This window comes from Dipodomys spectabilis, unplaced genomic scaffold (assembly GCF_019054845.1).
Source record: "Dipodomys spectabilis isolate Male_0828 unplaced genomic scaffold, ASM1905484v1 ptg000003l, whole genome shotgun sequence".
NCBI lineage: Eukaryota > Metazoa > Chordata > Mammalia > Rodentia > Heteromyidae > Dipodomys > Dipodomys spectabilis.
This window is the reverse complement of record NW_024870680.1, coordinates 17791980-17806813: the sequence shown is the minus strand read 5'-3', so window position 1 is coordinate 17806813 and position 14834 is coordinate 17791980. Positions and strand designations below refer to the sequence as shown.

Sequence of the window (14834 nt, the reverse complement as noted above, 5' to 3'; positions counted from 1 at the left end):
ATTTAGTACTTATGATTTTGATGATGTGATGTTCTTAATAACTTAGAAAAATGGGTTGTGTATTTTTATTTTATATTGAGCCTAGATATTCTATAAATGATCTCTAAAAATGGTTGTTTCTTCCTCTCACATAATTATCAACATAATGCCTAGAGTATGTTTAGTACTGAATGAAAATGCTTGTTGAATTGAATTTTATCCTTCTTGTATTATTGGTCACACAGAGGAAAACTCAGGCTGGAAGGAGGGAAGCTAAGGAAGGTGACACTCTGGAGTGTGTTAGGTCGTTTTTAGAATGAGGGGACACATATGTCTTTTCCCATACAGAGTCCCAGAGCCCCAACGCCTTCAACTCAAGAGATGTCTTTTCCATCTGCTTATTATCTAACTTATTCCATATGTTTCCCTCCTCAAAGAAAATAAAAAAAAATCTGGAGCTTCCTGTCATCTGAACTATTTGTCAGCATCTAAGAGAGATATTGGTTAGTGCTGTTTTGACAAAAGCTCTGATATATAGATAAGTTCTAAAGATAGTTGGTGATTTCCCATCTTCCCAACCAACACCACCACTTCAAAGCCAGTTCTATGGCAGTCCCTGTAGAAATAAAGGCATCTAACATGCAGCCTCTCTGAATCTGTCTTAATTTACTTACAATGATAATTTCTAGTTCCATCGATTTCACTGCAAATGACATGATTTTATTTTTTTATAGATGAATAATGTCCAATTGTGTGTGTGTGTGTGTGTGTGTGTGTGTGTGTGTGTGTGTGTGTGTGTATACAAAGACTTCTGATAGTTTCCACCTCGCTAACAATACACCAAAACCTACAAATTCAAAGTATCACTTTTCTCCAGGAACCACGATGAAATCTCATATTTTGTTTATTATGACTCAACTTGATATGTATGCATATGCAGTACATATATAGCAATGACACACATATACATGTGTATACACACATGTGTATCTGTATAGATGATATGTATTCATATGTATACAATTTTTCTCATAATTATCTAAGTATTACTTGTGTCTACATTTCATAGTTTAGGACCTCTGTATTCCCATATTTTTCTGCTTCCTTCTCCAATTTATACATCATTAAATTGAGTTTTAAAAATATTTCCTAGGAATTCTCAACATCTTAAAAATATTTCCTAGGAATTCTCAACATCTTCCTTCTTGAAGTTATTGACATTTTCTATTTCTTGTAACCACATGCCTTTTTATTTATTAGTATCTTCTTTTTCAGGGGTGGTACTGATATTTGAATGCAGTGCCTTGTGTTTGCTTCTCAACTGACTTTCTACCACTTGTGACATGCCTACAGCCTAGCCTTTTGTTAGTTATTTTTTGGAGATGAAGTCTCATTGACTTTTCTGCTTGGGCTGGCTTTGAATCCAATTCTCACAATCTTATGAGCATTAAGACAACAGTCTACTGCTCAATTAAATGTTAAAGTGAGGAATTTCTTGTCCCATTATGTAAAAGTGGCAATACCCTTCCCTTCTTACCCTGATCTTACTCTATCCTTCATTCTATTTTTTTTTTATTCCATAACACCTAACATCATTCTGATATGCCACACATTTCACTTGCTTATGTATTGGTTGTCTGCCTTTCCCCACTATTGATTCAATGAAATAAAAATATTTGTGTCTATGTCTTATTTTTGTGCTATCTGCTTAGCATTTTTAGAGTGTCGAATGAATGAACGAATGAATGAATGGGCAAACACTTATGCAAGTACAAATAAACAGACATATATCAACATACTTAACTACTAAGACATAACCAGTGCTGGACATACTACGGCTGACTATAGAAAGGTAGATATCAGCAGACAGTACCTTGATGGCTTACTGAACTCCAGGATCCAACATCCAGCTCATTCTTTTTCAGGCTGAGACTTTCACTTAAAAGCTTGTACTAGCAAAATGAAAGTCTTCACAAATAAAAATAAAAAAGCAAGGTATTTCTTTATATTGGCATTTGTGATCAGAATAATCAGGCCTATGTGAGAAATAAGTTCTTTTGTCAATCAAGTGAAAGTAGAAGAAACAAACTGTGCCAAGGTTGGTGGCTTGACTTAATCCTGCCACTAAAGCCAGCATTTTGCTCCTTCCACCTTCAGCCAGACACAGCCTGGCCATCGATACTATGTGAGGTTCAAAATATCCCGAGTATAAACCAACAGAACACATTCCTTTTTCTACGGTTTCAAGTTGAATATGTGTAATTTTAATATATTCTTCTTTATACTTCAGAGCATTATGTAAGACTAACGTTAAGAGTAATTGTAGTGGCCAGGGAATCATTCTATTTCCTCCCATTTGACCCTCTCGTTTGGCCAGTATTTTTTTTAACATCTTATTTGAATTAGGAGAGTGTAACTTCTTTCCCTGGCCTAGCTTTGTAACTTATTTAATCTCTATATTATTTATATTTTAATAATAATAGTAACAAAAATAAATTTATAACCATATAGTCCCCCTCTTCTTGTCTTACTAGTGAAAGAATCGAGGATGGGAGCCATGAAGTCAAGAGAAGGAACTCCAGCTCCCATTGTCTTCAGCTGGGTTCCTATGTGGCCAAAACTCCCAGTTGTGCTGAAACCTTATCTACACCCACAGTCTTTGACCCCACCCGGCTACCACCAGCACAAGTCACCAGAAGAAGAAAAACACCAGCTCTGCCTGATTCTGTAAATTAGAAGTAAAAGTAAATTTAAAAAAGACCCTTAAGACCCTCACAAAACAAATAAACAAGGGGAAAAAAGGAGGAGAAAAGAAAAAGAAGAAGGGCAGAGGGGGGCGCAGGAGGAGGGGCAGGAGGAGGAAAAAAACAAAAGATGAGAAAGGGAAAGAAGAAAACTAATTTCACAAAGTGATTTATGGCAAGAGATTCTGTGATGTTTGAGTATTAAAAACTCTGGCAGCAAAGTGAGAAAGAGACTCTGCTATTTACAGATGCCCCAAACTCTAGGAGATTGAGCTGATTTACTTTTAGAAGGAGCTCTTCTACATGAATTTTGGGGGAAAGAGCAACTATTCAGTATCTCTGTCCTTAGTGACATGAAGCAAAAGGCCTTGATTTCTCCTATTTCTGACTAGCAGATGATGTAAGTATCATCCTTATTGCTTCTGTTTAAGTCCTATCTGCTTGGCCTGTCTTTAGTTTTATCATTTCCTAGAAAGATGCAAATTTCAATACAAGATATATGCTATGGTATAGCTTCAATACAAAGTTCCCAAAATAGAAAAGATTGATGCCTAGGTAAGAAATATAATTTTTAAAGAATTCAAAATAATGTAATCAAAAACATTGCACTTTTCCTACACGTGGAAAAAGGTGTACTCTTAGTATGTAATGGCAATCACCAGCATGGAAAAATACATATTAAACAAAAAACAAATGTTCAAAAGAGAGCAAATGTCAAGAATGTGGGAAAAGGGAATATTTATGAACTCTTACTGGGAATGAGAATTAGTCTACCTCTATAATTACCAGTATGCAGGTTCATAAGCTATTAAAAATAGAACATCCATACAAAACAGAAAATTCAAACATATCCTTCTGAACGTATTCCCAACAGAATGGAAGTCAACAAATCACCAAGATAGGTTGTAATTTTCCTTTTGTATGTGGAATCTAAGGGAGAAAGACATGAAAGCAAAAGAGAACTTATAGGGATAAAGAGAGAAAAGAAAGAGGATCATAAAGAAGGGGCACATGTGTGTAAATGTCAATGATTTCTCTTGCATTATCTGGATCACATATGTTAATAAAAATCAAATAAAAATAAACTCGTGACTTTTGCCTCTTCAGTGGTTTGTAAACTTTGTTATGGTTTTTGTATTTCAAAATCAAAATTAAAATCCTTGAAACAATTATTTTACTCAGAAAATACTATGGGAAAAAGTCAAGAAAGGCCATATTTTATTTACCAACAATTGTTTCATATACTTGTCCATAGTAATATCATTTAGAGGAAATATAATATATTACTCTTTAGATTAAATGCATGATCTTGGAATACATGCATGCCTGTTATCCCAGAACTAGAGAGTTTTCAGCAGTTAGATTAAGAGTTCAAGGTCAGCTACCTAGAGAGACACTGCCTCATACCCCAAATAAAAATAGGTATCTTAAATTAGATATAAAGACTCAATATGGGCTGGGAAAGTGGCTCAGTGGTAGAGTGCTTGCCTTGCATGCATGAGGCCCTGGGTTCAATGCCTCAGCACCACATAAGCAGAAAAAGCCGGAAGTGGTGCTGTGGCTCATGTGGTAGAGCATTAACCTTGAGCTGAATAGCTGAGGGACAGTGCCCAAGCCCAGAGTTCAGGCCCCAAGACAGACCAAAAAAAAAAAAAAGACAATAAAATATTGATTTTTCCCCATTGAAAAGTCATCTTCGCTTTCTTAAAATCTAACACATAATTTAGAAAACTACAATTACTGAAAGAAGCCCTGACAAAGATGACTGAATACTTACTTAATATAGAGGAGTCTCTTTTTATAATTCTTTTTAGATAAGGTATGTAAGGGCTTTAAATTACTTTAACTTTTTAATTCATAAATGGATGTTCTTACTGGTTCTTTTTTTCTTGCTATTTTGTACTGACCAGCTAGATCATCAGTTATCTTTGTAAAGTTGGAGCTTTCTATCCAGAGAAGGGAGATAAAAATCATTCATTTTTGGTTCATATAAAAAAGAAATAAAATACTTTAGGAGGAGCAGTTTGGATAGTTTAGCATGAGTCAGCACCATCTAAGCTGTACTGACAATGCTCCCAGCTTGCCTGATTTCAGAGTCAGAATTCATAATTTATGTCCTTAGCCTTGGGCTTGCTGCCTTTTCTTCTTAAATCCTTCCTTGAAGTCCTCACAGCTGTTAATAGCAAAGGCATGTGGGATGGACCAGGTCCCTGGATGGAAGCCAGATCTCATATCATAGATCATAACCAGAGAATGAGAGATGAGCCTTGCAATTGGGTCTCATAGAAGAGGAGAGAGAAAAGCCTCATTCTCTGATGTATTAGAGAAGTCTGTGTCCACACTGAATTGAGAAGAGGATGGTAGATAGCAACAGGGCTTGTTTTAGGGAAAATTTGCTTCCAAGTTCTTAGACTTCAGAGATTCATTCCTTACTTGATGGGCTTTGACAGTCTCTGATCATAACATACAGTTCTACGGAGAGAACTATTGTCTTCACATGGTGGATTCACAAATATGCCTGAGACATCTAAAACTTAATTTTCATTGATTCTTAAGCCAAGAGCTGCTCTTCCCAGTGTCTCAAACTTCTCGTCTATTTAAGAATCTTTTACTGGCATTGGGCTGGGAAGGTGGTGCGGTGGTAGAGTGCTTGCCTTGCATGATGAGGCCCTGGGTTCGATTCCTTAGCACCACATAAACAGAAGAAGCCAGAAGTGGCACTGTGGATCAAGTGGTAGAGTGTTAGCCTTGAGCTGACTAGCTGAGGGACAGCGTCCAGGCCCAGAGTTCAGGTCCTCTGACTCCTCCCATCCCCCATACACACACAAAAGAATCTTTTACTGGCATTGTCAAATATCTTCTTTCTTTACCAACCTAGAATCTTCCTAAACTGCGTATTCTAAATGAGGATGCTGAAATTTTATTTGGGGAAAAACACCTCCAGTATATTCAGGAAACTATAACTGAAGTTTCAAAATTTTTTCATTTTGAATATAGCAATAATGTAGTCTATTGCTAGCCTTATCTATTTCTTTGTTGTAGGGAGAAATCACAGACATTTTCAAATGATAATAGAGTTGTTGCAGATATCTTTAATATTAATCTGTAACATTTGTTGAGTATTGCTGCAATTGTGGACCCTTGGTATATCTACAGTATTTATAATGAAGCCCATATAATGTTGCCCCCAAGTTGTTTGATGACTAAATTTCTATATGTATTATTTACATTGATATATTAAATTATTTAATTTACATTAACATATTAAATAATACCTATGTATTTCTATATGCATTATCTGATATATTAAAAGTACATTATTTGGGCTAGGAAGGTGGCTCAGTAGTAGAGTGCTTGCCTTGAATTCATGAGGCCCTGGGTTCAATTCCTCAGCATTACATAAGCAGAAAAAGCCAAAAGTGGTGCTGTGGCTCAAGTGGTAGAGCACTAGCCTTGAGCTGAAGAGCTGGGGACAGCACCCAGGTCCAGAGTTCAAGCCCCATGATCAGAAAAAAAGAGTACATTATTTAGTGTACATTATTTAAAGTACATTTATTTAGTCAATCAAACTAATCCATGATAGAAAAATAAAAAAGCTAAGAGTAGAATTATGTGGTTATATCTATATTTGCCATGCATATATAATGTATGTATATATTTATATATATCCAGAAAGATTATCTTGGTTGAAAGCTTGTACAGTTTTTCAGTGACTTGGAGTAATGCCACTTAGGAGAGTGCCAATAAATCAGATAAAGAATTCTAGTGTCTTAAGAAACAGGCAAAGATAATACATGAGCTTAAGGGTTTTAATCTCATACCATATTAATGACCATAATTACCAGGGCAAGGTTATATACAAAATCTCAGGGAACATTTGGAATGTAAAAACTAGAGAGACAGAAGCCACACTGAAAATAAAAAATGAGTCTGAATATAAAAATGTAAAACAACAATAGTGTCCAATAAAAGCAATCTGTTAGGAAAGCAATTCCTAGGGTGATATCCCCAAAGAAATCAGTCTTCTGAGCCACAAAGAAGATAAAAAGAAAGAAAATGCCCTAAAAGCACAGGATATGTTCTCCTTTCTGACTTCTCTCAGACATCACCTCTTGGCATTATACTTTGAAATTGAGGCTTTAGTCTCAGTGTGGACTTCCTATTACTGGGTAAGTAATTGTCGACGGGTCTTGTCTCCCTGGAACAAAAGATGAAGATGGTTTAGTCACAGTTTCATCTTCAGGAGAATAAAAACTGGATGAAACTATTGCTTCAACTGCTTGAACTTTGTTCTTTTCATTATAATCATTTCTCAAACAATGTTAATCATTTTTTGGACTGAAACTTTTCCTATTAAGGATTTAGCTCTTGTCTATGGGTTTTCTTTTTAAGTGGGGAAAGGGGAATGAGAGAATTGGATAGTGTTTTGGACAGTTTATATGGAGAGAGAAGAAAGAGAAAATGGAGAATGGCTGAAAAATCCTATTGTCACTGGAGGAGGAGCTAAGCGTAAGGACATAGCAAGGTCCAGCACGCGTTATCATAAAACGCCTTTTTCCACAGATGACCTTTCCTTGCCCTGACCCCACCCATGAGTCATTAGTCAGCTTGACCAATGACCTCAAAGTACCATGGAGAAGAAGAGGCCAGGACCTCAGAGCAGTGAAGAATAAAAGGCGAGGGGTTCTGGCAACGGCACATACTTGCTTCTGACACTTCTGTGATCACCAGCAAGCTCCCAGAGCAGACATCATGGTGCATTTAAGTTCCGAGGAGAAGGCCCTTATCAATGGTCTGTGGAGCAAGGTGAATGTGGAAGAGACTGGAGGAGAAGCCTTGGGAAGGTAAGCACCCGTTCTCATCACGTAGGAGAGAAGGATGACCACAACTCTCGCAAACGGGCCAGGACTAGCATCAGTGCATTTTAGTAACTCTGATTTTCCACCTCTCATTTGTCCTCTATCACAGGCTTCTGGTTGTGTATCCTTGGACCCAGAGGTTCTTTGACAGCTTTGGCAACATGTCTTCTCCCTCTGCCATCATGGGCAACCCCAGAGTCAAGGCCCATGGCAAGAAGGTGTTGACTTCCTTTGGAGAGGCTGTGAAGAACATGGACAACCTGAAGACGACCTTTGCTAAGCTGAGTGAACTCCACTGTGACAAGCTGCATGTGGATCCTGAAAACTTCAGGGTGAGTTCCTCTTGGCTTTTGTATTGAGGACATTAAAGGCATGGGAGGGAGGGATTAAAACTATGGCTGCAACTAACCACTCAGATCTAGAAATCATGAGTTCAGCTTGGTTCGGATAGATAATTAGAGACTCTACTCTACATCAGCTTTATTCAGAGCAAAGAATAGAGATCCTTATAATTAGAAGCCTGGATTTGCTTGCACTTTCTTACAGAATTCTGTCCGAGAAGAATTTGAGTTGTGCTTATTTTGGAGATAATGTTAAGAGAATGATAGAGTTGTAAGAATATGGAATTTGGGTTTTGGTAGAGGATGGTCTGAGTTATGAAGGGAGAAATTATTTTTATGTGGGTACTAATAGTTGAAGTTGAGGAATTATTGATTTTTAGGGAAAAATTTCCAGTGCAGCTTTTTTTTTCAAATAAAATATGACAAATTCACCTGAGTGCTGGTAGCTCATGCTTATAATCCTACCTATTCAAAAGGCTGAGATATGAGGATGATGGATTGAAGCTAGCTCATGCAGGAAAGTCTGTGAGACTTTTTTTTCCAATTAACCACCAAAAAGCTGAAAGAGGAGCTATGGCTCAAGTGGTAGATGTTAACCTTGAGCATAAAAGCTTGGCAACAGCACCCAGGCCCCTGAATTCAAGTCCCAGAATTGGCATACCACACACACACACACACACACACACACACACAATGACAAACTACCTAAAATTAAATTAAATTCCCACAAAATATTGTGACAAGCAGAGGCTTGTCCTTCATAGATGAAGACTAGCTCTCAATGAGAATCTGGTAGTCCTGAGATTCTATTTTCACAGGAATCTTGGATTTAGTTAATGAGAAAGGAGGAAACGTAAAGAAAATGGTGCCATTAGGGGAGGATATGAGGATCTAGGTAAGAAGGATGTTGAACGGAATTAAATCTAGGTTCATTTGCGATGACTGAGAGTAGAATTCTTGAAGTTGGGGTTCTCAGGGACTGGAGTTGGGCAGCCATTCCTCTGTACATTTTTCTTTTCTGGAAACCTCTACTTAATATGTCTATGTGTCCTTTTTCTCTTTTTTTTTTCTAATAGCTCCTGGGCAATGTGCTGTTGATTGTCCTCTCTTCTCACTTTGGCAAGGATTTTACTCCTGAAGTGCAGGCTGCCTGGCAGAAGCTCGTAGCTGGTGTTGCCACTGCTCTGGCTCACAAGTACCACTGAGTCCTCTTTCCAATTCACCAGCCGTCCCTGTGTCCCCTGAGCCCTTCTTCTATACACGGGGACCGAACTGGACCTTGAGTACGCATCTTCTGCTTAATAAAGTTCATTCTCTTCAATAGTGATGTTTTGTCTTCTCTGTCTTTTACTTTTGTGTTAGAGGAACACACATTTCTTGGGAGAAATATGGGAAGAAACAAAATCTTTCCTCACAAGAGTGTAGGGACTCATCAGAGGAGGGACAGGTGGTATGTGGGGAAAGACTTGAGGAGCACTATGGCAGAGGGTAGAGGAGGAGTAAAATGAAACCTGAGGAAGTAGACTTGTGGGATATGCCAAATTTCACCAAAAAAGAGCAGGACAAAACCAAGCTTTGTAGGTGTCTAAAGATTGCTGCATTAATTTATGTAATATACAAAATTTATATGTGTACATACATCATATATCTTGGGAGAGTGAATTTAAGAAAAATGAGTGAACTAAATTATAGCTTGGAGTTTTCCTGAAAGTTCCCACCAATCAATTATAGCCAGCTCTTCTCTTAGGTGTCTGTCTTTTCATGAGGAACAAAGGATCAAACAATCAATGTGCAGTATGTTCTGTTAGAATATAACATGCACTAAAATATAGAGTTAGCTTATAAGTGTATACATTTTGGGATCATCATGATGTAGACTTCTCGAGATGTAAGATTACATGGATCTTAATAAGACTCATAGTTTGAAACCAGATTTTGGTTACTGGCATGAATTAGCTTTCCAAAATGAAAAGGACAGTCAGTTTAGGTGGAATATTAGCAAAGACCAGATAGCAGATGGTCTTGAGAATAAAATAATAAATCAACTTATTCTGATACTGGAAATAGTTAACAATAAACACTTTTAGAATGATTATTAGGAAACATTGTCTTGTTATGAATACAAAGTAGATTCAGTAGTTCATTGGAGATTAAGAGTTTCTGATTTGTCTGCCTGAGCTGGCTTTAAACTATGCAAATTTCAGCTACCTGAATAATTAGGATTATAGACATGAGCCACCACAAGTGGTAGAGCGCTAGCCTTGAGCTGAAGAGCTGAGGGACAGCGCCCAGGCCCAGAGTTCAGGCCCCACGACCAGACCCCCCAGAAACAACAACAACAACAACAAAAAAGACATGAGCCACCAATGCCCACCTTAAATATAACTCCTGGAATGCTTTAATTTCTCTGAGAGTTTTGAGGTTCAAACCCTAAGTCAGTCTCTCATGTCCATGCTTGAGATCCTTACACATCACAAGTCCATGTACTCTATGTTAGCAAATGCAACTCAGTTGGGCATTTGCCTCCATACACTGATAAGAATTTGTCCAGGGCAATAGACTAATAATTGTTAAAGTTTCAGGCTATCAACAACACTGATATTTCAAAGTTCTGTAACATTTCAATGTGCCCCAACGCAGAATAAATGGGTATCTTCACAGCACTATTTTTCCTACCTAGTCTTTAAAAAAATTGGAACAACATGCATTTTAATTAAATTTACTATATTTCTCCTCTTTTCGGGGGACAGACTCTTGTTATGTAGCTGCAGCTGCCCTCAAACTCATAAGTCTCCTGTCTCTCAGCATCCCTAGTAATGGGATTACAGACATGTAGCAACACATTGGGCTTCTTTTTCCTTGTTTTTTTTTTCCTTTTAGAATCTAATTACTATTATGACTCTGAATGTCAAGGAGTAAAAGATGATGATAAGAATGATACCTAGTTCTAGTCATCATCAGTGCAGCACAACATAATAGAAAGCAAATTCAGTATTTATAGCATGCTCCCCCAAGTTCTGAATGACACAAGATTTTTAATAGATAAAGAATAAATAATTCTTGCTCATACTTAATATCAGCTGTCTGAATAAAATAATGTGACAAACATTATTAGACTGGTTCTCTTAGCAATGTGTGTAGGAGGCTTAGAGATCATGTCATTAAGAGGATTAATGGCTTACAGCTTCTCATTCCTTGACTCAGAAGATGAGCTGTCTGTCACCAGACAAGTGGTGTTGTACATCCTCTGCCACAGTATTTTCTGCCATTCTCTCTCTATTGGCATGTGTACCTCACAGGCCCATTATTTATTTATTTAATGTAACAATTAGCTTATTATTTTCAGCTTCAGTTTTGAATTTATTATTCCAATTTCTAAATATCTCGGACTATCTTTCCATCTTACTCCTTATTTCTGTCACAGCTAAAACAATTCCCCCTTAAAAGAAAGTCTGCCTGCTACAATTCTACCCAAGTCCAAATACTAATTTGATAGTGTGTAAATAATGTCTGAACTGATTTGGTGACTGGCTTATGTATTCACTTTTCATTCTCCCCTATGACTTATTTATGTTAACTCCTCTGAATTTACAACAATTATGACACAGCTATTTAGTAAAATAGTTACTGATGAATGCTAGAAAACATGTGGGATAGAAGCAGCTTCGTAGGTTAAGAATCAGCCAACACCATGAAGCAATGATAAGAGCAAAATGCAAGGGTAAAACAGTCATGGAGGGATGTGGAGCAATTAACAAAAATCTAAAAGATATTTCCTCAAAAACACAAAAAGGAAAGCAGTGGACATAGGTGACTTTGGGGTCACTGTTTAAGTTTCAGGGAAAAAACCAGGACAGACAACTGTCTGTAGACATGCATAATCATAAATTTCTGTAGTTTAATTAGGGATAATTAAGAGTCACTAATTTTTTTAAAGGCTTCAAACCAAGCCTTTAAGTTATCCTCCAAGACCGTACAAGCTGAACCCTGTGGAATAATCACATCTAGTATGCACAGTAAACTTATCTCATAGGCTTCTTATCTTACAGAATCCTGGCATATTGAATACATGCCACTATAGACATAATAAAAATGCAATTTTATTAAAAAAGAGAGAGATCCTAACCTGCATTCATCTCTGATCTATGCTCTATACCTCCACATCTATCTATCTATCTATCTATCTATCTATCTATCTATCTATCTATCTATCTATCTATCTATCCATCTATAGGTCTATAAATATAGCTATTGGTCACCCCTAAGAGAAGACAATCATTACTGATATCTTCTCAACTTCTTGGTCTACATCCATTAAAAACTGTAAACTTTGCATAAAGACTAAAAGGCCTTCTCCTATACTATTAGTGTCAATCCACACGAGAAGTTAGAGCATGAATGAATTTGAAGAACGTTCTTCATTTAAATGCATTTGTGCACCCTTTCAGAGAACCATCAGTGCTGGTCCTACAGAGAAAAGCATCAAGGCTGATTTAAAAAATTTTTTTAGGCATTGTGATTTAGCAAGGTCACAGAGAAAAAATATATACATCTTCTCTCTGTCAGGTTGAAAGTGATATGTCAGAAAAAGAACTGACTCAAACAATGTGTCTGACAGGCGGTAAGGTCCCAGCTATCAGTGTAGTGTGTGGATTGTTACTCCAGGAAGATAAGTCCTGTGTGTTCAGAGATTAACAAACAGGCGAGAGAAAGTTTGCTCTCTGTCTATAATATGCCTTGGAATTAAACCAGTGGAAATGATTTGAAAGACATAACAGTTGAAAGACAAGTCCATATTGATCACCAAGAAAACTCACAGCTGTTTTTCCTGAGCATGGAAGGCTATACCCAAAACCTGGATCACTAATTAGTGTAGACTTATTTTAGCAGGAAACACACAGATCTGCTGACTATGTAAGGACATTCACATGGAGGCAAACATTGTCCTTCTTATGCTCTATTTTACACAGATGCAGGGAGCCAAGGGTGCAGATCTACATTATATTACATAACACTAGTCTATTCCTATAGAGAAGCTGATGCCTCACGTTTCCTCAGACTGCTGTAAATTAGAGAGATCACACCCTAACACCTCAGATCATTCAAACACCAATGAAACCATTGATGTTCTTGGAAACCATTTCTAATGAAATGAGATGGGTACTTGTCCCAGCACAGATGCTCAACTCCAAGCCTAAAAAGTATGTCATAACCTGGGAATTGTTCACATATTTGTCTCTAGTCTTAGTCTACAGATTTCTCTGAAGTTAGAGATAGACACGGAGAGAAGACTGACAGAGAAATAATCTTCTGGTGGGAAAAGAAGAAAAGAGCTAAAGGGAAGAGTGAAAGGAAAACAGAGATAATGGACTTGAAATAGAGGGAGGGACTGTTAAAAAAAACACCAAACACTTTCAGCAGCAGGGTCTCCTTTAGGGGCCCCTCCCTGACATTAGCTTTGTGAAAATGTCCATTGTAATCTTATCCTACCCAGACCCCACCCCTAGCTTGATTGTTCAGCTTGCCTTAACTAATAGGCTCAGAGTATCAGGTGAAGCAAGGGGCCAGCGGGTCAAGAATGAAGAATAAAAGGACATACTTTCTTTTTTTTTATTTTATTTTATTTTATTTTATTTTATTTTATTTGAAAACATACTGTACAGAGGGGTTACAATTACATGGGCAGGAAAATGCATACATTTCTTACCAAGCATTGCAGCCTCCTCCTTTGTTTACCCTTCACCTCCCTTCCCAGCCTCCCCCCTCCCCCCCCACCCAATCATACCCCCCCTCCCTCCCCCCCACCGACATTGTAAAGCTGGTTTTGACATGACATTTTGTACTTCTCATTGTTGCAACAGGTCCACCTGAATCCTTAAACGACTTGTTTGTCCCCGTCTCCTCCACATGTTATACTGACATCAAATATAGTGAAAGCAGGGGTTACACTGTGGGGGAGGGACATACAAAGCAACAAAGAAATAATATTATAAATGCGTTTAGAAACACATGCATGAATGAAACAAAAACATTAAAATACATATTTGAGGGTTCGATTTCCTAACATCACATTCTCTGACTTTTTCCGCTTGACTCATACCTATACTAGATATTGCAAATAAGGGAAACCATGGGACCTATGTTTCTTTGGGCCTGGCTTACTTCACTTAATATAATTTTTTCCAAGCCTTTCCATTTCCTAACAAATGGGGCAATGTCATTCTTTCTGATGGAGGCATAGAATTCCATTGTGTATATATACCACATCTTCTTGATCCATTCATCTACTGAGGGGCATCTGGGTTGGTTCCATATCTTAGCTATGGTAAATAATGCTGCAATAAACATAGTTGTGCTGGTAGCTTTAGTGTGGCCTTGTTTGTGGTCATTTGGGTAAATGCCCAAAAGTGGGATTGCTGGGTCATTGGGGAGCTCTATATGGAGTCTTTTGAGGAACCTCCATACTGCTTTCCAAAGTGGTTGAACAAGTTTACATTCCCACCAACAATGAAGTAAGGTTCCTTTCTGTCCACATCCCCTCCAGCATCTGTTGTTGTTAGAGTTCTTGATTTTTGCTGTTCTAACTGGAGTGAGGTGATATCTCAATGTTGTTTTGATTTGCATTTCTTTTATGGCTAGGGATGTTGAACATTTCTTCATGTGTCTATTGGCCATCCTTCTTTCTTCTTCAGAGAAGCTTCTCTTTAGGTCTTTCGCCCACTTACTTATTGGGCAGTTGTTTCTTTGAGGATTTGTTGTTGGGTGGTTTAATTTTTTGAGTTCCAAGTATATTTTAGATATGAGACCCTTGTCCGTTGTATGGCTAGTAAAGATCTTCTCCCAATCCATGGGCTTTCTATTGATCTTGCTAGCTATGTCATTTGCCCTGCAGAAGCTCTGCAACCTTATAC

General features: G+C 37.6%; 1 protein-coding gene across 1 annotated transcript; it reads left to right on the top strand.

The window, feature by feature from the left end:
• The first annotated feature begins 7475 nt into the window (after positions 1-7475).
• Positions 7476-9128, top strand: LOC122115543 (hemoglobin subunit theta). The gene is made up of 3 exons (XM_042689033.1): positions 7476-7567; positions 7692-7914; positions 9000-9128. Exons 1-3 carry the CDS (start codon positions 7476-7478, stop codon positions 9126-9128), a joined length of 444 nt encoding a protein of 147 aa, XP_042544967.1.
• The last annotated feature ends 5706 nt before the right edge of the window (positions 9129-14834 follow it).